General features: G+C 41.8%; 1 protein-coding gene across 1 annotated transcript; it reads right to left on the bottom strand.

Annotated features, from left to right (window-relative positions):
* Positions 1 to 447: 447 nt before the first annotated feature.
* Positions 448 to 18,449, bottom strand: rab5c (RAB5C, member RAS oncogene family). The gene is made up of 6 exons (XM_035406011.1): positions 18,282 to 18,449; positions 8,274 to 8,657; positions 3,725 to 3,876; positions 2,952 to 3,074; positions 2,402 to 2,495; positions 448 to 1,411 (listed from the first exon to the last, which is right to left on the bottom strand). Exons 2-6 carry the CDS (start codon positions 8,437 to 8,439, stop codon positions 1,284 to 1,286), a joined length of 663 nt encoding a protein of 220 aa, XP_035261902.1. The 5' UTR covers positions 8,440 to 8,657; positions 18,282 to 18,449; the 3' UTR covers positions 448 to 1,283.
* Between the last annotated feature and the right edge of the window lie 91 nt (positions 18,450 to 18,540).

Raw genomic sequence — 18,540 nt, 5'->3', positions numbered from 1 at the left:
GACTTAACCGCTGGACTTTTACCCAGACCATGTGGAGTGTATAAAACAGAGAAATACTGACATGTCAGTTTAAAACTCAGTACACGAGGGCAATTAAGCAGACAACGTTTAACTTGATACCTCCCTCCATATTTATTGGTAAAATTACAGATGCCCCCCCCTCCCTTCCCCCCACTACATACCATATATTATAATATCGCCTCACATGGGCCAGACTGTCCCCCAAGAGCACCTATCCACCACCCCCAGTCCACCCCTACATCGGATGCAACTCCATGATTCAGACACAGCATCTTTTGTTGTGCTAGTCATTAATGGCATTAGTGAAGAAAACAGCACTGGTCAAAATAATTCTCAAATGAGGAAAAAAAAAAAAAAAGATTTAAAAAAGAAAATTCTGAAAAGTCACAAGAGCTGAACGACAGAACCAGTACACTCAATACCAGAGATTCTTCAAACAAAATTATATTGAGTTACAAAATTATATATTGAGACAAAATATATATTATATTGGGAAGATACTGTCCTGACAATAAGTACTGATTGGTTACATGTTTGAAGAGAAACATACAATACAAATACAGCAAAAATTATTTTCAATACTCATAATTGCAATTTTGGTCAGAAAAAAAAAATCTTGCTTGATCCTTTTATTTTTGTCAACATTGTATCATACAGATTCAAAAAACATAATGCTAAAAAATGACTTACTGGTGTAATGACTGTTAATGCGTGATTTAACATACATACTTGATTCAAACCATAGAATGTTTACCCTATCAAATCACATACTACATGTCTTGTGCCTGAAAAGTAGTAATAACAATAATAATATTAATCTACAAGATAGCTAAATCTGGAAGGAAAAGATGCCCTCATTTTCTCCCCCTGCTTCTTCCAGAGGGCTGGGTGGGGCACAGAGATGATCAGGACAGAAAACAGAGGGGTAATAGCAGGAGGTATGATACAGCTTTTCCTTTAAAAAGTGACTTAAGACATAATTGAATTAGTATTTGTGTTCAATAACAAAAAGAGGGGTAAAGAATGTGCGAAAAAGGGAGAGAGGCCCTGAGGTATTCCCTCCAGCTTATGATTTTTTAAAAAAATGCTCAAAACAGAAAAAAAAAAAAAAAAAAAAAAAAAAAAAAAGCAAGCAGTTGGGTCTGTTAAGTGCGACTGGTAAGAATGGATCTTGTTTTTCCGTGTTTTCTTTTCTTTCGGGGTTGGTTTCGTCTTGCGGCCTGTTGGTCATCGGTCGGGTTGTTGGCTGGCTCGGTGCACTGTTAGTTTCCGCCGCTGCAGCACTGGCCGCTCCGGCCCTGGGGGGCGGAGTCCTGCAGGTCCACACCCGGCCTGGCCCGGCCCCCTGTGCCCGCTCCGCTCTGAGGCTCATTCTTCGGCAGCTTCTTGGCTACAGCGGGAACACAGCAAGCACACAAGCTGATATTAAGTGACACTTTCCATGAGATCTAGTGTATAGGTTCACTGAAGGTACCACCTGTGAATACAGGGCTCAATTCTCCCAGCAATGTATAAACCAGTCTGATTAACAGCCACAAAGTTGGGCTTAGAAGAAAAAAAACAACAACATGCATCTCCGAAAAAGGGTCTTTTTCAAAAAAAAAAAAAAAAAAAAAAAAAAAAAAAGGCTGCTAATTTGTTCCATTTATCAACAATGGCTTAATTAGGTAGGCGTTATTATTAGTTCTCGATTTATGCAACCCTCACTGTAATTACAGCTAAATGAGAACTTCTGCAGTAGCAAAAGCATTTTAAAATTACTAAAAATTGAAGACATCAGATCCTCATTGCACTGAAAATATCCAAAAATGTGCAAATAGTCATCCCTTCCTCTAATTAGCACTGAGTAATGCTTGGTAATAGTAACTCCGTTTCGCAAAATAATGTTGCATGTACCTATGCACAGGTATAATTGCACACATTTCAAAATGATTTATATGCAATATTTCATATTTGCTGATTTTGTAGATGCAGGAAAAAAATACTCATGAAAATAAAAATAAACCACAAATGAACACATCTTGTAAAACACTGCAAATGCATGGTATTTTAAAGTGCTATTCGTTCTATGGACTATTACTGCCTGAGGACATAGATGCAAGAAAGATCCCATTTGCCGGTTGCTTGTCTTTTTGCATGTGAACTCATCTATAACCATTTTAAACGAGGCGTATGGAAAATATGGTCCAGTAAGAGGCAACTTAATGTTGCATGGAAAAAGGTAAAGCAAATCAACCATTCTAATAGCGCAGAGCTTGACAATTAATTTTATAATAAATCTTAAAGACAAGTAACAGTAAATGGATAGATTCAGATTTACATTAGACTCTACTACTTTACATTAGAATGCCATGACTACGAAGACTTAGCTGCATTATACCTATGGCCATAAAGATTTCGTTAACGTTCATTGCAGTCTTGGCTGAAGTCTCCATGAAAAGCAAGCTGTTGTCGTCGGCGTAGGCTTGTGCTTCCTGAGAAGATGGAGAGGAAAAAAAAAAAAGGAATGCCATTTCAGCTCACACTTGTGAAAGGTAACATATGAAGCTTATAAAAGACTCATGCTATATGAACAGCTTTGTTAAAAGGACATTTAGATCTGCACGTGTTCGAGCACACACGGTTTACTGGTTAATGAATTTAGCTGCTAAACCCAGAAGCTGTCTTCACTTTGTTCAACACATGGACGGTCATGTGACATGCTCGACTAAAACTAGTCCTTGCACTCTTCCTTTAAAAAACCTAGTGCTCTGCTAAAATGATGTTTTTTCAAAAATGGCAATTTGTAAAAGCAACTTCTGAAGTTTGTAAATATAAAAAAAAAAAGAAATTATATCTTTTCCTGGCTCCCATCTACTTTTGCATTGGTGCTGCATTAGAACTGCCGTTTCACTGGTGAACTGCAAACTCTCCCTGGATTTGAGCCACACCTGGAAGTCGACGGCTCTCTTGTTGGCGAGGTCCGCCTTGTTCCCTGCCAGGGCGATCACGATGTTGGGGCTGGCTTGCCGCTGGAGTTCCTTCACCCAGTTTTTTGCACGTGCAAAAGTATCCTAACAAAACAAACCCCCAAGCCCCCCGCACACACAAAAAAGGACAAAAAGGACAAAAACAACTGCCTTAATACCGCAAAAAACCAGAACTCCCAAGAACTGTAACATAAGTACTATTGGTGTATATGATATATTTGTCATACTGTGAAAAGGCTTTTTTCCATTTGACTGAGAACTGATGCTGCACAAAATAAGGAACAGGGCATTTCAAGTTATGGGCAATACAGCAGAACACTGTGACTCTTGGTCTTTAAGTGAGGCAGTCATTTGCATGGACCGTGTTCAGCCTTCTATGGCCAAACGGAAGCACACAGGTCCCTCACTGGCACTGAAGTGACGCAGGGAGGGGAAAAAAATACTACCAGAGGCATGCGTGTACTTAAAAATTCACAATTACATGCCAAAAACACAGTGAGTGTATACACCCTTACATTCTCTCGTGTAAAATAAATGTAAGAGTTGTCTATATTCTATAACAGGGAGTTCAGTGATATTCAGTGACATTGAACACCAGCGCAGATAAACGACTAGACCATTCACACAAACAGTCTATGCGGCCTTGATCTGTAAGTAAGACGTACTAATTCCGACTGCGCGAGTGCACAGAGGGAAAGATGTGTGGCTGAAGGCGGAGCAGAGACGCAACCTACTGTGTTAGTGATGTCATAGACCACGATGGCTGCCTGGGCTCCTCTGTAATACATGGGCGCCAGGCTGTGATATCGCTCCTGGCCAGCTGTGTCCCAGATTTCGAACTTTACCGTTGTATCGTCCAAACAGACCGTCTGTGTGAGGAAGGCAGCTGTAAAAGGGCGGGGATGGGGGGGGGGGGGGGGGGTTGGTGGGACGAAAACAAAATGCATAAATAAGGCTCAGCAGTTTTCAAAAAAGGTCACTAATTTTCCTCCCAATATTGTTTGCCTGCCTCGCCGATGCTTCATTACGACAGAACGAAGCCTCTCTGCACTGGTCCACACAACTGTGATAAAACATGCACTCCGTGTTTTGGCTAATATGGTTGTCATGGTTACATTGCCGGTTGTTCTGTCTGACCCACTCCAGTCGTACGACTCAGTGAATGTCCTCTGTCACTACACAGAGTGCACACTGAATGAGCAGAGTGACATCAAGCAGAGCCAAGTTTCAGTCGCAGTTCCCCTTTGTACCGGTTGCCAAGGCACACACATAGGAATAAAGGCTCTGCAGAGGCCATTTCAGTTCCCTCATTGGGACGAGAGCACACGCACATACGCATACGCACGCACACACACGCATACGCACACACACAGCGCGCAACTGAAAAATGTATGGACATCCAATGGGCACACAGCCCAGCAAACAGTGATTTCACTCATTCACCTGAATAGGACATGAAATAGGACATGCACAAACAAGACCACAACTTTTATTTCATTATTTTAGCAATGGAGCTGACCAAAGAGGCAGAAAGAGACAGCAGACTGTACATTGAATTAAGTTTTTCATTACAGTCACACGTTTGGTTTCTGTTTCATCTTTACAAGTCCACTTACAACCATTCAGTATTACAGCTTCAGCTGTTCAGCCATACCAGCAAAAGAACTGGTAACCGTGGGGATAAAGGCTTTCGGGTCAATTATACAGCAATACCAAACAAAAGTCTGTTGTCTTCATTGTGGAAGCAATTAGTGTTGTGATTACATCAGAAATCGAGAATGTGTGAGTACTGTGCGAAAACTGACTAGAAAATGGATGAATTATCACAATCTAGGAAACATTACTGATGAAACTCAATAGGTGAACCTGTGTAGGATCTAAAAAGCTGTGGGTTGAATCCATTTAGCACAACTTACAATAAAGGTTTACATCACACACGAATACCAATCCCAACCAATGACAACCAAAAGTTTTTTTCAAAAATGAATAGCACCAGAACAACAGTCTGCAGCACAAACAAAGAAAAGACCAAGAGGTGAAATAAGCTGCCCGGAATTCAGGCAGAAAAGTGTGACGTGTCATTTTAAAATCACGGAACAAACAAAACTTGGTCCCCGATTTGTCGCAGTTATTCTAAGTTAAATGCTGAGGCTTAGAAATGAGCTCTGCTGTCCCCATTCACCAGGAAAGTAATGCACACATCACTGTGCTTCCTGGAGCAATAGTGAGTCTGCTATTTCCACAAAATGTTTAAGCAAGCAGTTGGCTACAATTTAAAGATCATCATTTGGTAGAAAAATTTATTTGAAAGATTGGGCTCTCCTACCCTTGAAGCAATACTTGGCATTAAAGAAAAAAAGCACAAACATGTAAACAGCATACACGGAAGAAAACTCCTGCAGCAATTCTAGAACTTTGCCAAGAATCAGCCAGGTTGCTTCCTGGTTTATTACAAATACAAATTGTGTATAAAGCAGTGAAGCATAACCAAGTACAACTAAATGCGGCAGTACTTTTTCCACCAAGAAAAATCACCAATTGGTGAGCAATTGAACAGCTGGGTTCGAGCCATTGTTTTCACATGATCTGCAACAATTTCACTAACTCCATTCGTAATCTTGATCAGATCCTAATCAGTTACTGTGCCAAATGAAAGGTCAAAGGGGAGATAAAAAAATTATTTTAATTCAGTGTCTTAAAATCCCAAAGTAATTTATTGTTGGCTATTGAGTATGTCTGAGCAACAGAATATGGCATCACAGCTCAGACTGGCACAAAATAACCCACAGTCATCAGTAGCATGCAGAAATGGTAGGTCATTACAAGTAACACTGAAGATGTACATCCTCAAATGTGCAATTTTCTGACTGGAATATGAATACAAGATCAACCTGTGACAACAATGGTCAACTGTCTGGTCCTACACTTCTTGCCTTCAAGAGTAACACCGGGTTACTTATGTTTTTAGACCCATCAACACGGACACTGAACTCTGAGGATGTACAAGTCTGAAATATTCAGAATTCCCATACTCAAGTATCTGGACAGCGGCACCAAATGAAATTGGTCACAATTTCCCTATGTCGATGACAGACAAATATGCATACAAAAATGTATTTGTTGAGGATTTGACTGCAAAAACATCAGTCACACTGATGCAGAATTGAAAGTTTCTTGGCTGTTATTTGTTATTGAGGGGGCTGAGGTGATTTTAATTGTCTCTGAAGAATAGGCAGCCTCACTGCGCACAGGCAGAGGAAGCTTGTCAGGGCGGATATGAACGACAAAAACGCATTGTTCCTTAACGGACGGCGCATCGAGCCGAAAGTAGCGTACAGTAGCCCATCACTCCGGCCTCTCTTTGGTTAACCTTCCCGTCTCTTACCCCTGTTGCATTATTCACTGGAACAACAGAGCCTGGCTAGCATCACGTCATGCTGTGCACTTCCACATTGCTTTAATGAGAGGACAAAATGAGACTGTCCATCATAATGATCGTGATTACTGTGATGCTCTCTTTGCTGCTATACCACGTAAACTGTATGCTCTCTTTCAACAATATGAAATTCTTATGTGGCTTGACTGCGCTCTTTCTTAGATCCAATGTGATGCTACTGCTTCACTGCTGTTCACTCCCTTCCCTGACACCGATTGGTCTCAAAACCCCAGTCAGTCCTGCAGCGTTAACTGTGCTGCTGTTCTTCATATTCAGTTTTATACTTCATTCCAACACTACTTCCTGTTTACTGAGATCGCTCTTGAATCTTTTTGGACCTTCTGTTCTCTGTCTTTCTCTTTGCTGGAATCTACAGCCGGCCTTGCATTTGAACCTTTCAGTTGGTTACTTACATTAAGTTGTCCTATGAACATAGAACTAATTTATCAAAATTCCCCTCTTTCACTTCCCTGTGCCTGATCCAATTTAATGCTTTAATTAAAATAGTTTAATATCTTGTATACGCACTAAACAAATGTAATTAGAACAAATTCTGCGTGAATACAGACTTCGAAACAAAAACATTCCTTCAAAGTATTCCTGTAAAACTTCCTATAGTTTCCTGATAGGGAAGATCAACGGGTAGGGGTGGAGGGAGGGAGGGAGAGAGGGCGAGGGAAGGCTAATCATGCGGTCCTAAGCGTTTTACTTGCTCAGCCCATTCAGCGTGCGGCGCACCAGTCACATGACTCAAGGGAATGCCGATCTCTTGCAAAGTTCAGGTCCCAGCAAAGCCCTGTGACCTTCGACCAGGCTGCTGATGCCGGATTTAAGTAAGGGGTGGGGGGGGGGGGGGGGGAAATCTGCTGACTGTTTTCCTTTGGCTCAACCTGACGTGTTCTGGCTTCCTTTCTTTTTAGGCTTCCATCAAATTCCCAAATTCTTTTTCCTCTTTCTTTCTCGTTTTCACCGCCACAAGGCCAAATTCAGACTGCACGTCTTTTTCAAGCTTGGTTATGTTCCGTGCCATAATCTGAAAAGAGCAAACGGTTAACAACATGCACTGAACGTCCCTCTCGGTCTCCCCAGTCACCTCGCTCACATGACCGCCGGCCCATTCAGACAGGAAACTCCATTGTTTCCTGGTTTCCTTTCTGCTCATAAGGCCGAGGGCCTCGCCAGCACCTACCCACTCCTTTGGCAGGAAATCCAAACTTCACAGGCAAACTCATTTTAATACGGGCTTTAAAAAAATAAAAAGCCTCCTTGTCACAGCTGATTATGCTCAGGTTTGATCTTTGCCTCCGTAATAAATGAAGAATGTGGTCCCAGAGCCAGTGCAGCAATGGAGGCAGTCAGGTGAGCACTAGCCAGCCCAATACAGGCCTTTCTGCCCCATCCTGCAGGCTGATCGCAGAAGAGGGTGAGCATGACAGGATGTGCGGATGGAAACAGCCACTTTAGCACATTCGAATCGGATCCATTTTGGGTCTGAGGTTTCAGACTGCAGGATCTCCAAACCAAATTTTACTAAAAAAAGAGCCACAAAGCATGCAACAGCCAATGAAAATGGATTCAAAGGTGGCGACAAACATAACTGACAACATATGGATTGAGCATGAGCCAGTGGGCCTACAAGTATTGACCTAAACCCATTGTATTTCCACCCATGATGCTGTACGCTCAGTGTCTCTTAGCATGTGACACATAAGGGTTTAGCACTGCAGGCCAACAGGCCCTTATGCTGCATCTTATCGCCAAAACCAGGATGACTGGATGTTCAACTTGACATTAGCAGCCATACCGGCAGAGACCTGAGCAGGCGGCGCACGCGGGTTTGGGCTCACCTCCAATGGTGCTCTCTTGGTACTCGTGAAACTGGCCCTTTACGAAGCGCAGCACCAGACTGGACTTGCCCACCGCCGACTCTCCGAGCAGCACCAGCTTAAACTGGCAGATCTTGTTCCCAGCCGCCGGGCCGTTTGATCTCGCCGGTCCTCCCCGACCCGCCATGGAGCTGAGCAGAGGCTACCCTGGGAGAGAAAAAAAGACTGTGGCTGCGCCGCGCCGGGATGTGCTTGGCCAGGGGGGCGGAGCTGAGGCCGGGATGGTTGCTTGGTCGGAGGCGGAGTTTAGGCCAGGGTGCGCTTGGCTGGACGTGGCCGGGCAGAGCTGGGCTAGGCTAGGCCAGTTGAGGCTGAGCGAAGGCGAGAGGTCCTGGTCCTGGAACACTAGGAGCACAAAAGAAGACCTGTAAGCTGCTGATACAAACATAAAAACACCAATAGTGCGGCCCTTCACCAGGCTCCGATTAGCACACCTAACTGCCAAGCTTGTGAATGTGTCCAAAACTGCAGGACGGGCTTCACCCTATACCTCACCCTATACCCTCATATAAAAAGCCAGGGAATTTAACTTGACAAGTCACCCTAATCATTGTGAGCCTAGTTTGTGACCCTTTTCAGATGAAAAGCAGTAGTGTACCTTAAGCTAGATACATTACAGTGTGTAATATCACAGTGGCAGCAAGTAAGAGAAACAGCAGATCGAAACCTCCAGATTCAAAGAGGCCAGTTCAGTCCTCAAGCAGCACCACTGAAGACATTGGACACAGCCTTACTTTGATATGGCTGATTGTGCTCGGCTCTCACTCTACTACTACGCCACAAAGCACCCACAGCTGAAGCGTTTGCCTTCCTACTGAAGCCCAGCCTCACCTGGGAAGACAAAGCCAACTGTGCCTTGCCACTGCAGAACTTGCCCTCATGGAGCACCTATAATTACGGAGTTACTTGGGAGCCTAAATCCCAATATACCAAACATTAACGTCAGACACCTAATAACAGCCTCTGAATTTTCCGGTTAGAAATTTCTAACCGGAAAAGCGGGGTTAGCGCTCAATTTACAAGCTTATCCATTTGCGCGACAGCCGTTGCCGTTCTTGTGAATTGTTCGCACCGGCGTTTATCGACGTGCTGACAGAGCCGTGAGTTCTCGGGAGGAGGAGGGGAAATGAGGACCTGCAGCCAGGCAGATAAGGCGGAGTTTCACTTATCTTTTAATTATATTTACTCACACCGAGTCCTCAGAGTCTGGCGCTGCAGCCGGGGAGCGGGGAACACCCTCACCCACCAGCAGCACGGAGACAATGGACAGCATTCTGACCCTGAACATGGCTCACTGTCTGTGATGTACAACACTGTGACAGGAGAGCAACTGGCAGGAACACATAAAAGTTTCAATATCACTGCAGTCATAGTAGAATGATGCCAAAATAAAATCCACACAATATAGAATATATAGCCAATCCTACGGGTGTGGAGTGTGACAAGCCTATGTTTCATTCACACTGCGATATTAGGCCCACGTCAAATAACCGAGTACATAAAAAGTAAATGAACACAATTCTAAAAAATAAATATTTTGGAATCACAAATGTTAAGTATGAAATGCTCACATTATGGATAGATACATCAGTACTATGAATTTATAATCCAAGCTCCATTTTAAATTTCACTCAAAGATGCAAGTAAGATTCAACAGTAAATGCATGTCTGTTCATTATTATGCCCAAAATTAAGCTATATGTAGCATACCAATAATTATGTGGGTAGACAACTACAACAGAGTAGCCTACACATCTTAACATGACATGACCATCACACAATGCATCACAATTACCAATCTTGAAATATATTCAGGTTATATCCATCAGTTTCCCCCACCCATAGCTTCACTACCAGCACCATGCTTTTTGAGCTGGTTACAAATGAGAAACAAACTACATTATTTTTATAACAAAATTGCATCATACAACATAAACATTTTTGCAAAAAAAATGCAGCAACCGGCACAGTCGGACACAGATAACGGATTATGCATTTGAATGCAAGCTGAAACTTTGCAACAATCAAGACAGTCTGCTTAATGTAAAAATGTAAAGAGGAACTGAAATGTAGCAGCTGACCAAAATTCTATGTTCCTCAGTCACAGGCAGAACTGAAGGCCTACCAACAAACAGCCCTGGTTTTCATGCATGTCCCAACACAGTTGAAGTTTGCCCGACTCAACACTGTCGAGCCAACAAAGTGCTGGCTAACACTCATTTGATTACCTTCATTATGACAACTACAAAAATAACCATGTTTAAAATTCCCGTTATCGTGACGAAGGGTTCATAACATCTTTCAGTTTCATTTTGTAAATGACTGCTATTCAGAAGCGGTTGAGTATTCTAAATTACGGAATGAGGAACAACAGTAATGCAGGCTACTTCGGTTAGTGTACACACTCCTAAAATGCACTCTTCCGTGTGCATCTCTGCTCGAGAGGAGTAATAGTACAGCCTACACACTGTACTCAGCTGACTGGCCGGTGCTACTAGGGGGTGTGGGGAGAATGGGAAAGAGCGACACAAGTTCTCAAAGTAAGGTTTTGAAACTGAAGGTAATTATGAATAATTGTAATGGCTTTACAAATACAACTAATGTTGATTTTAAAAAGTCAGACCGTTATTTACCCCCAGACGATAATACCATACATTGTGGCGATTTACGTTAGCCCAACTGTCATCATTGTGACAGTCCTTGTTAAGGGTCAGCCTTATTCAGCATCACTGCACAGGCAGTGACTGAAAGCATTTTTCTTCCTCCACACACACGCACACACACACAGACAGACAAAAAGGCAATATAAAAGGCAATAAAAAAGGAACCTTACAAAATGTTTTCTTTCAGCAGCGCCTATGGCCGGCACGTGTGTACCTTTGGACTTTGGTTGACCTCACAGCATTTGATCGGAATTGTTTTTCAAACCTGGAACCCAAACAACTGGTCACACTGCCAGAAAGCTTCAATGCAAAGCAGCTTAAGGCTTGTTCTTCTTTTACAAAAACAAAAGGCCCAACACATTCTTTGTGTCATCTACTCAACAAAGTCCGTGAACAAACTGAAATTCTGTGAAAAAAACGGACTGAAATTGACAATAGTAAAAAGTGGGCCTGTGCTTGATGCTCTTCTCAGAGTAGAAAGGTAAGGTGAAAGTCAGAAAAAAGGAACAAGTCAAATTGCAAGAACTGGTAAACAACTGGTGCAAGGTCACTGGCAGCAAGCTCTTGAGAAGGACTTAATTTTCAGCATGCCATTATAGATCATACCGAAGGAATACACTTTTGTTTTGTGTAAATAGAATCTATCTGAGCAACCATGCAAGCAAAATTCTGCAGCAAACAGCAGTATGTAGGAGCGGGATTTTGGACACAGCTTCTTGTAATTTCTAATTATTATTCAGTGGATGTAAAATTTCATCCAGAGTTTCAAGAACTTACCACACATCTTCTCTGTGAATCTTACCAGTTCCAGTTCTGCATTTTGAGCCATTTCATTTCAGGCTCAGATTACATGAACCAACAAAATCTTAAGATCTATGTACAGCTCACACTACCCAACATTCTATCTTTTACATTTTTTCTTGCCGACGTAGTGGAGCACATACTTAACACCGCAGCACAGACTGTGGGTGAGAGGTCTTCACTGGATTTTGGACAAGAGGGATGTTGATACTCCGCTGTCCCACAAGAGCAAATTCAACAAATTCTTAGGCAATTTGTCAGATATTAACGCTACATTGTTAAAGCAGAGGGACTGACTGAGCCCTGGTCAAAGTGATATTTCTTACATTAAAAAACAAAACCGGGCGTTCTCCTGTTGCTCTGTGAGTCTGTCTTCCTGAAAAGGCAATCGTGTCGGTGCCAGAGTTCAATTAGCTTCCCTTCCATATCAGGCATCCATGCAGAACATGAGGTGACAGTTTTTAATCGAGGCCATGATGCTACTAGCGTGCTGTATTTCTTCCGAGCTTCCTCCACACGGCTTTCTCGCAAGCTCATTGGCTGTTGTTGATCACCGGCCGTAAAGCTCGTCTTTACTGGCTGAAACTACAAGAGAGGTGCAGATTTGGTGCCGGGAAAATGAAACATTAAAAATACGAGGGAGTCTGGATCTTGACCCAGACAAACAGAGAGTGCGTTTTGATCACGTCGCTTATTTGCTTACACTTAGTGACGACCTTGACTTCGGTCTGCGGAATTTGTCTGCAATTTGTCCCAGACAGTTAAATCCTGGGAAAAATACAAAGTGCACAAACTAAACAGACCCCTCTGCCCATTGGCAGACTAGTAAAAAAAAAAAAAGGGTCAAAATGCAATGTCATAGTATCCCTTGGCACAAATAAAGAAGTAGGAAGGCACGGTAATCAGGTTATTTTGCAGCCTCAAGACTGCAAAAGGAAATGCCACACACAAAAAAAACACTGATCTGGCTGACAATTTGTTGTGATCCACCGTTTGTTTGCCAGACTCCCATCTCGGCTGTCCTGTAGCGATCAAAACAGTGGACATTGTACTAAATAGTCAAATAATCTGCAGAAGTGTGACATAAAGGTTAAATTTATCATGGCGGTTTACCATGCCAATAACTAAGCACTGGTTAATTTGTTGAGGATACTAAGGAAAAAAACTTACTGTGATACAAAAACAAGTCAACGTGGGAACTCAAGCTCCCAAATCTATTGTATACTGGTCGTAGGCTGGCTACTGAACAGTGTCAATGTGCAGGCATAGCACACAAAGTTCAAAGAAATGTTACGATTACTCTCGCCTTTCCTCCAACTTCTTTAACCCAGAACAGATCTACTGGACAAAAAAGGAAGGGAAAAACATCTCTGCCTGTTCATGGGAAAGTAAACTAGGAGCCTGGGTGTGCTTCGCTGGACTGTGCTTTAATTTTTAATGGCATGTTGTCTCAGGAGGTTTGCAGGCAAAGTGGGTCAGTAAAGCGGCAGCTAGAGACGGCATGAAATATTCATGGCCTTCTCCTCCGCGCTCCTTGCATTTCCAGGGACTGGCACTCGCTGCGGGCATCCGTCAAGTCCATTTGCATTCACTCCAGCAACATCAGAGGTCACAATATCATTTCATACCGTTCACACATACACATCCCATATTAGGGATGGGCAAGTCAGTGCCTGAACTATTCAATGGTTGCAGCCAGCATTAATAACGGGCAAATACCACAACCAGTCAATCAACAAAACGAAACTGGCATCCTCCAGAGCCCAGAATTGCAAGCTGAGATAATTAGCCACACATGCCATTACCTGCCCAAAGGTTTACCTTTTCTGGAAATGAAACAGAAATAAAAAATACCCTAAATAACACCACTGGTTAATTCAATGAGACATCAGTGGTCGCGTTAATGAAGAATTCAACTTTTTTATGCAGAAAAATTAGCCAAAACAACAAGACTACAACAAGTGATGACCCGGACTTGAACCACAACAAAATTATTACTCCTGTTTCTTTGAACCAATTGTATTTTGGTGTCCGACATTTCTGATCATAACATGTGTACAGCCGTTGGTAGCATTGCGCGATTCAAAGTGAAAGCACTTAATGTGAACGAAAAGTCGAAAACAAGATGTCACGTTTGCGTGGTTGCTCAATACGAGTAAACAAAAACAGAAACAACTCCTAGTATTTTTTTATATTATTAGCCTGTGTGGTGAAAATTTGTTTTGATCAAAATGTCGAAACATTATCTTATTTATTCCCGCTAATCCTGCTGTTCAATTGCGCTTCAGTTACATGCGTCAAATAAAATTATAAACAGCCTGCATTAATTGAGCTGTTAGTATGAGTTGCAAAAATAGTTATATTTAACAGGCCTGTGTTCCACAAACACAGGATTCCATGGGCTAGTACGACTGGATATGCATGTCCACCAAGAAGGCTTCATTGGAGAGAAGTTCTCGGCCAAGCAATCAAATGACCCCAATGTTCAAAGCATTACTGCTTATTTTGAAATAGGAAATTGCACTAAAGTTGGCAGGTAATAGCTATTTTTCAGTGATGTCAAACTAATTCCTTTGCTATTTGAAAGCCTGCTATGGGTGAAGCATAGACCAAAACCCACACAGTACAGGTTACTGCCTTACTCTGGACAGAACATCCCCAGGAAATACAAGATCATTGTCATGTCATAATCATCACCGACATTCCAGTTGAAAGTGGCCAGCATGTTTCAATAATTAGAGGCACTGTATAGGAATGCAGCAGGTCTTGACAAGCACACGGTTCGAGCATGTGAGACTGGAGCAATGGCCGGGGGGGCGGTCAAAACTGTGACGCAGACCTAACAGGTACTCAGCTGCTTAGTAATGCAGGAAACGCCATGTGACTTGGAGGGGGGGGGGGGGGGGGGGGGGGGACTACATTATGCGAAGCACAAGGAAATAAGCACCGAAAGTCGCCTGCTGATGCCAGGACATACAGGCTCAAAACTATGCAACTACATTTGCCAAAACTGCATAACTCACGTCCTTCCACTTTAAGACTCGAATAGCCATGTCTCTACAACAAAAAGTGACAGAAATAACACATAAGGAGTGTTCAGGTGGGCGACATGAGTTTTATAAGAACTTGTTGGCCTAATTTTACACACCATATTCTTAATAAAGAGCTGCTGTAACTGGAGACCAGGTAGTTCTTCTGTGTACAAAGATCGCCATCAGCAAACCTTCAATACCTCTACTTGCCGCATACAGCTTAACCTGAAACAGCTAAAACAGCAGGCTGTGTTTATTTTGAAAGGTCTTCCTGGACAATGTTCAGATCTGAATCAGATCAGATAAGAGTTTAAAAAAAACTGCACTGAATGACAAAAACTGCCCACTGCAAATAGCTGATCGGGGAATGGGAGGCGCACAGATAGTCTAATTGATAATTGCCATTTCATAATGCGCTACGAAGATAAGCATTTTACTGCAATGTTTCCTCCACAATCATACTTTTGTATCACTTTTTTTAACATGGCTAACTAGCACCTCGGCTAAATATACTTTTAAAAAAACAAAGGAAAACAACTGAACGTGACAAGTGCAGTGGAGAGTTGAAAATGTCTGTCAGAACCAAATTACTTACAGCAGCATATAAATCATTTTGTGGCCAGACAGGTTCTGGTCTGCCGGTCAGGTGATCGACAGTGGACATGGCAGATAAGGACAGGTTTCCGACTGCGCTGCTGCAGACGGTCTGAAAGTCAGTTATATAGAGCAGGACAGTGAATTGCCTGAGGGTTGGGCTTGCCACCCACACATCTCTTCTCAATAAGTTTAACAAAAAAAGAAAAGAAAAAACCCATTTGCTGTGTTAATGGAGTCCCGTTTCGCAGCCAGCCGAAGGGTGAGGAACCACATCTCAATAAGATAGTGAGTCAGACCAGAACGATTCTGTGGAAAAATATTTAAATGTCTTCTTTGTCAGAGACTACCTACAAAGGTGTATTGTGCCTAAAAGACAGGTTTTAGACAGTAATAACAGTGGGCTATCTGTCAAAAACCTAGATAAGAAATTACGAAAATGAGCCCACTGAGCTAGTGAAATTGCAGTATTTCCAATAAGTGGTATTACAGTGCTGTATCATTTTGCAGTGTTTTCAGACTTCTAGTGGAAGATGGCAGTGGATGGCAGACTTTACCAACTGTAAACAAACAAAGGGTGACATGGGAGGAACAGCCTGCACACAAGCCATAATGACATCATTGTACTGCAGCCTTGTTCTCAAAACATGAAGAGGTGTCAACCATTTTCTTTGGTGACATAAATAAAACAAAGGACGACATACAGATCACAGAAGGGTAACCTGGTGTACATGGTTTAAAATTCCTTTCAAATGCCAGGTTCAATTTCTCTTCAGTTTACAATAAGATAATAATAATAATAATAATAATAATAATAATGGCTTTTTAGATGTGTTTATAGTGTTTATACTACACTACAGTACACTATAGTGTTTATAGTGTACTGTAGTGATACAGTATTAATTAACAAGACAGGCAATTAAGCCTCAAAGTGATGTTCATGCTCCAGCCACATAACGATGAGTGTGTGCGTGCGTACATACATATAGATGCTGTGCTGAAGCTGTGAGGTTAAAGTGTTGCCTGGAATTTAAATGCATGAAGTTCAAGTCTGCAGGTCAACCACATTCATAAACCTCATACCAAACTGACCTGTGCAATCAGCTGCTGATGCCTGCACTCAGTCTGCACAAAACCTGCAGGAAAAAATGTTTCCGCTGGCTTGCTTTGGGGATGCAAAGGCCCTAGAAATTTTTTGAAGATTTTTTTTTAGAAGCCAAACGTTTCCCCAAGACATTGAACATGAAGTTCTAAAAATCCTGCTAGGTTTCCTGGCAGGATGGACACATGATTCGTTTTCTTCGGAGGCTAGCAAATCTTTGCCAAGTGCCCCACAAATCAACATACGAACTCAGCTCAGTGGAAATATGCCTTTTCTTGTGCCAATATGCCTACTTGACTTCAGTGACAGCAATTCTGTCACTGGTAGATATACTTGTGTATTTTATACAACTTTAAAAAACCTTACTATATATGGATTTTAAGCACACAGAAATTAAATACGTTAGAGGCTGCATAGAAAAAAAATCAACACTAGTACAAACGCTAGCTCAAACATAATCTCAAGCCACATTAAACATTTCTCAATCAAATGATATAATAATTAAATGTTAGAATAAGGCTGGAAAATAAACAACAGCTCAATATAGGCAAGAGTGAGAAGCAGATAATGCTAGCAGCCTTGTAACAAAAACTACAAATATCATAAATTAATGTAAAGTTGGTAGTGAAGTTTTAGAGACCGTTACATCAACGCACAAAAACGTCCGAAGACAACAAAAACGATAGCTACATTATTAGACCATGGAATGATTTCACAATATAGTGGACGCGTTTCTCTAATGAAGTCATAAATTCAGCCATTTTCGGAAGTCATGTGATCCAAAAATAATTCATTACTTTTAACTACCAGCTGTGATTACGTTTACACACTGTTGGATTACTATTTAACTAGTGCACCAACTTTTCAAACTTCCTTAACTTTGCTAGCAAGATAACTTCTTTGACCAATAACGCCTGAAGCAAGATTTTTAGTTTGGAGTACTATAAATATTAATAACCTTGATTAATTCATAACTTTAACTAGATAAGTTATAAAGTCAGCAAATTAATTTCATACCAACTATTAACGAGCGTTAATGAACATCGCAGCGGCACACATCTTGTCAAGGCCGATGCCGTTCACATTGATAGCTAATGCTAACTTTAGTCTTCCCAATGCGCTCAACTTAACGAGTCTATCAACTCCAAATTAATACCACTGGCTAGCAAACGAGTTGGACAGTGGCAGCAAACTGCCTCGAAAGATCATTTGTCCCACAGGCCACTGCTGTAGACCATTCGTAATGGGTAGCTAGCAAGGTCAGTGTTCGGTTTATTTATCTACCGAATAGCGTTAGTCTACTTCAAACCAGAAACTTGCAAGTGGTTAGTTTATCTTAAACTAGACATAAACTGGTACACATCATACACAAAAGAAACCAAGAGCTCTCTGTAGCTTATACATCATACTTAGACAGTATTTAGCGAACAGGTAGCTAGCTATCAAAAAATGATAACGTTACTATCCATGGCTCGCAAGGAAGTTAGCTAGCTAGTTAGCTAACATACAGTAGGGCAATGTAATTAGCCAAATGGCCAACGTTCTTAGTTAAGCAACGTCACAGCATAAAAAACTTTCACACTAAAATACATTGAAACAAAATTGTCTGCGAGCTTTGTGAGAAAAATCCTCATACATTAGCTATGGTGTAGCTATCCAACGTTAGTAAGCCAAGACAGGATTGCAAGGCAGAACTGGCTAGCTACACACACAATTCTCTTGTAATATTTGCTTGCTAACTAGATAGGAATCGACCGTTGTCGACAGAACTTCTTACCGTGATATTCAGTGATTAATAAAAAGTTCCTTCTGTGCTTAATGTGTTCAGTTATCGGAATTGCCACAAATAAATGCTTTTTTTCGCCCTTTCACTTTCTCGGCTCTCGTTGATTCCTCATCACAGGCTATGGCCTTCGCTTCCGCCTTGTGGATTAACTTCCGGGAACCTCCTACTTCCTGACAGAATGGATGGAAAACCAATGACATATGAGCTGAACACACTTTCGTTTACACGATGATGTAATCGCTTAGTTAGT

This window comes from Anguilla anguilla, chromosome 2, assembly GCF_013347855.1.
Source record: "Anguilla anguilla isolate fAngAng1 chromosome 2, fAngAng1.pri, whole genome shotgun sequence".
NCBI classification, from domain to species: Eukaryota; Metazoa; Chordata; class Actinopteri; order Anguilliformes; family Anguillidae; genus Anguilla; species Anguilla anguilla.
The sequence above is the reverse complement of the archived record's forward strand: the minus strand, read 5'-3'. Positions and strand labels throughout refer to the sequence as shown.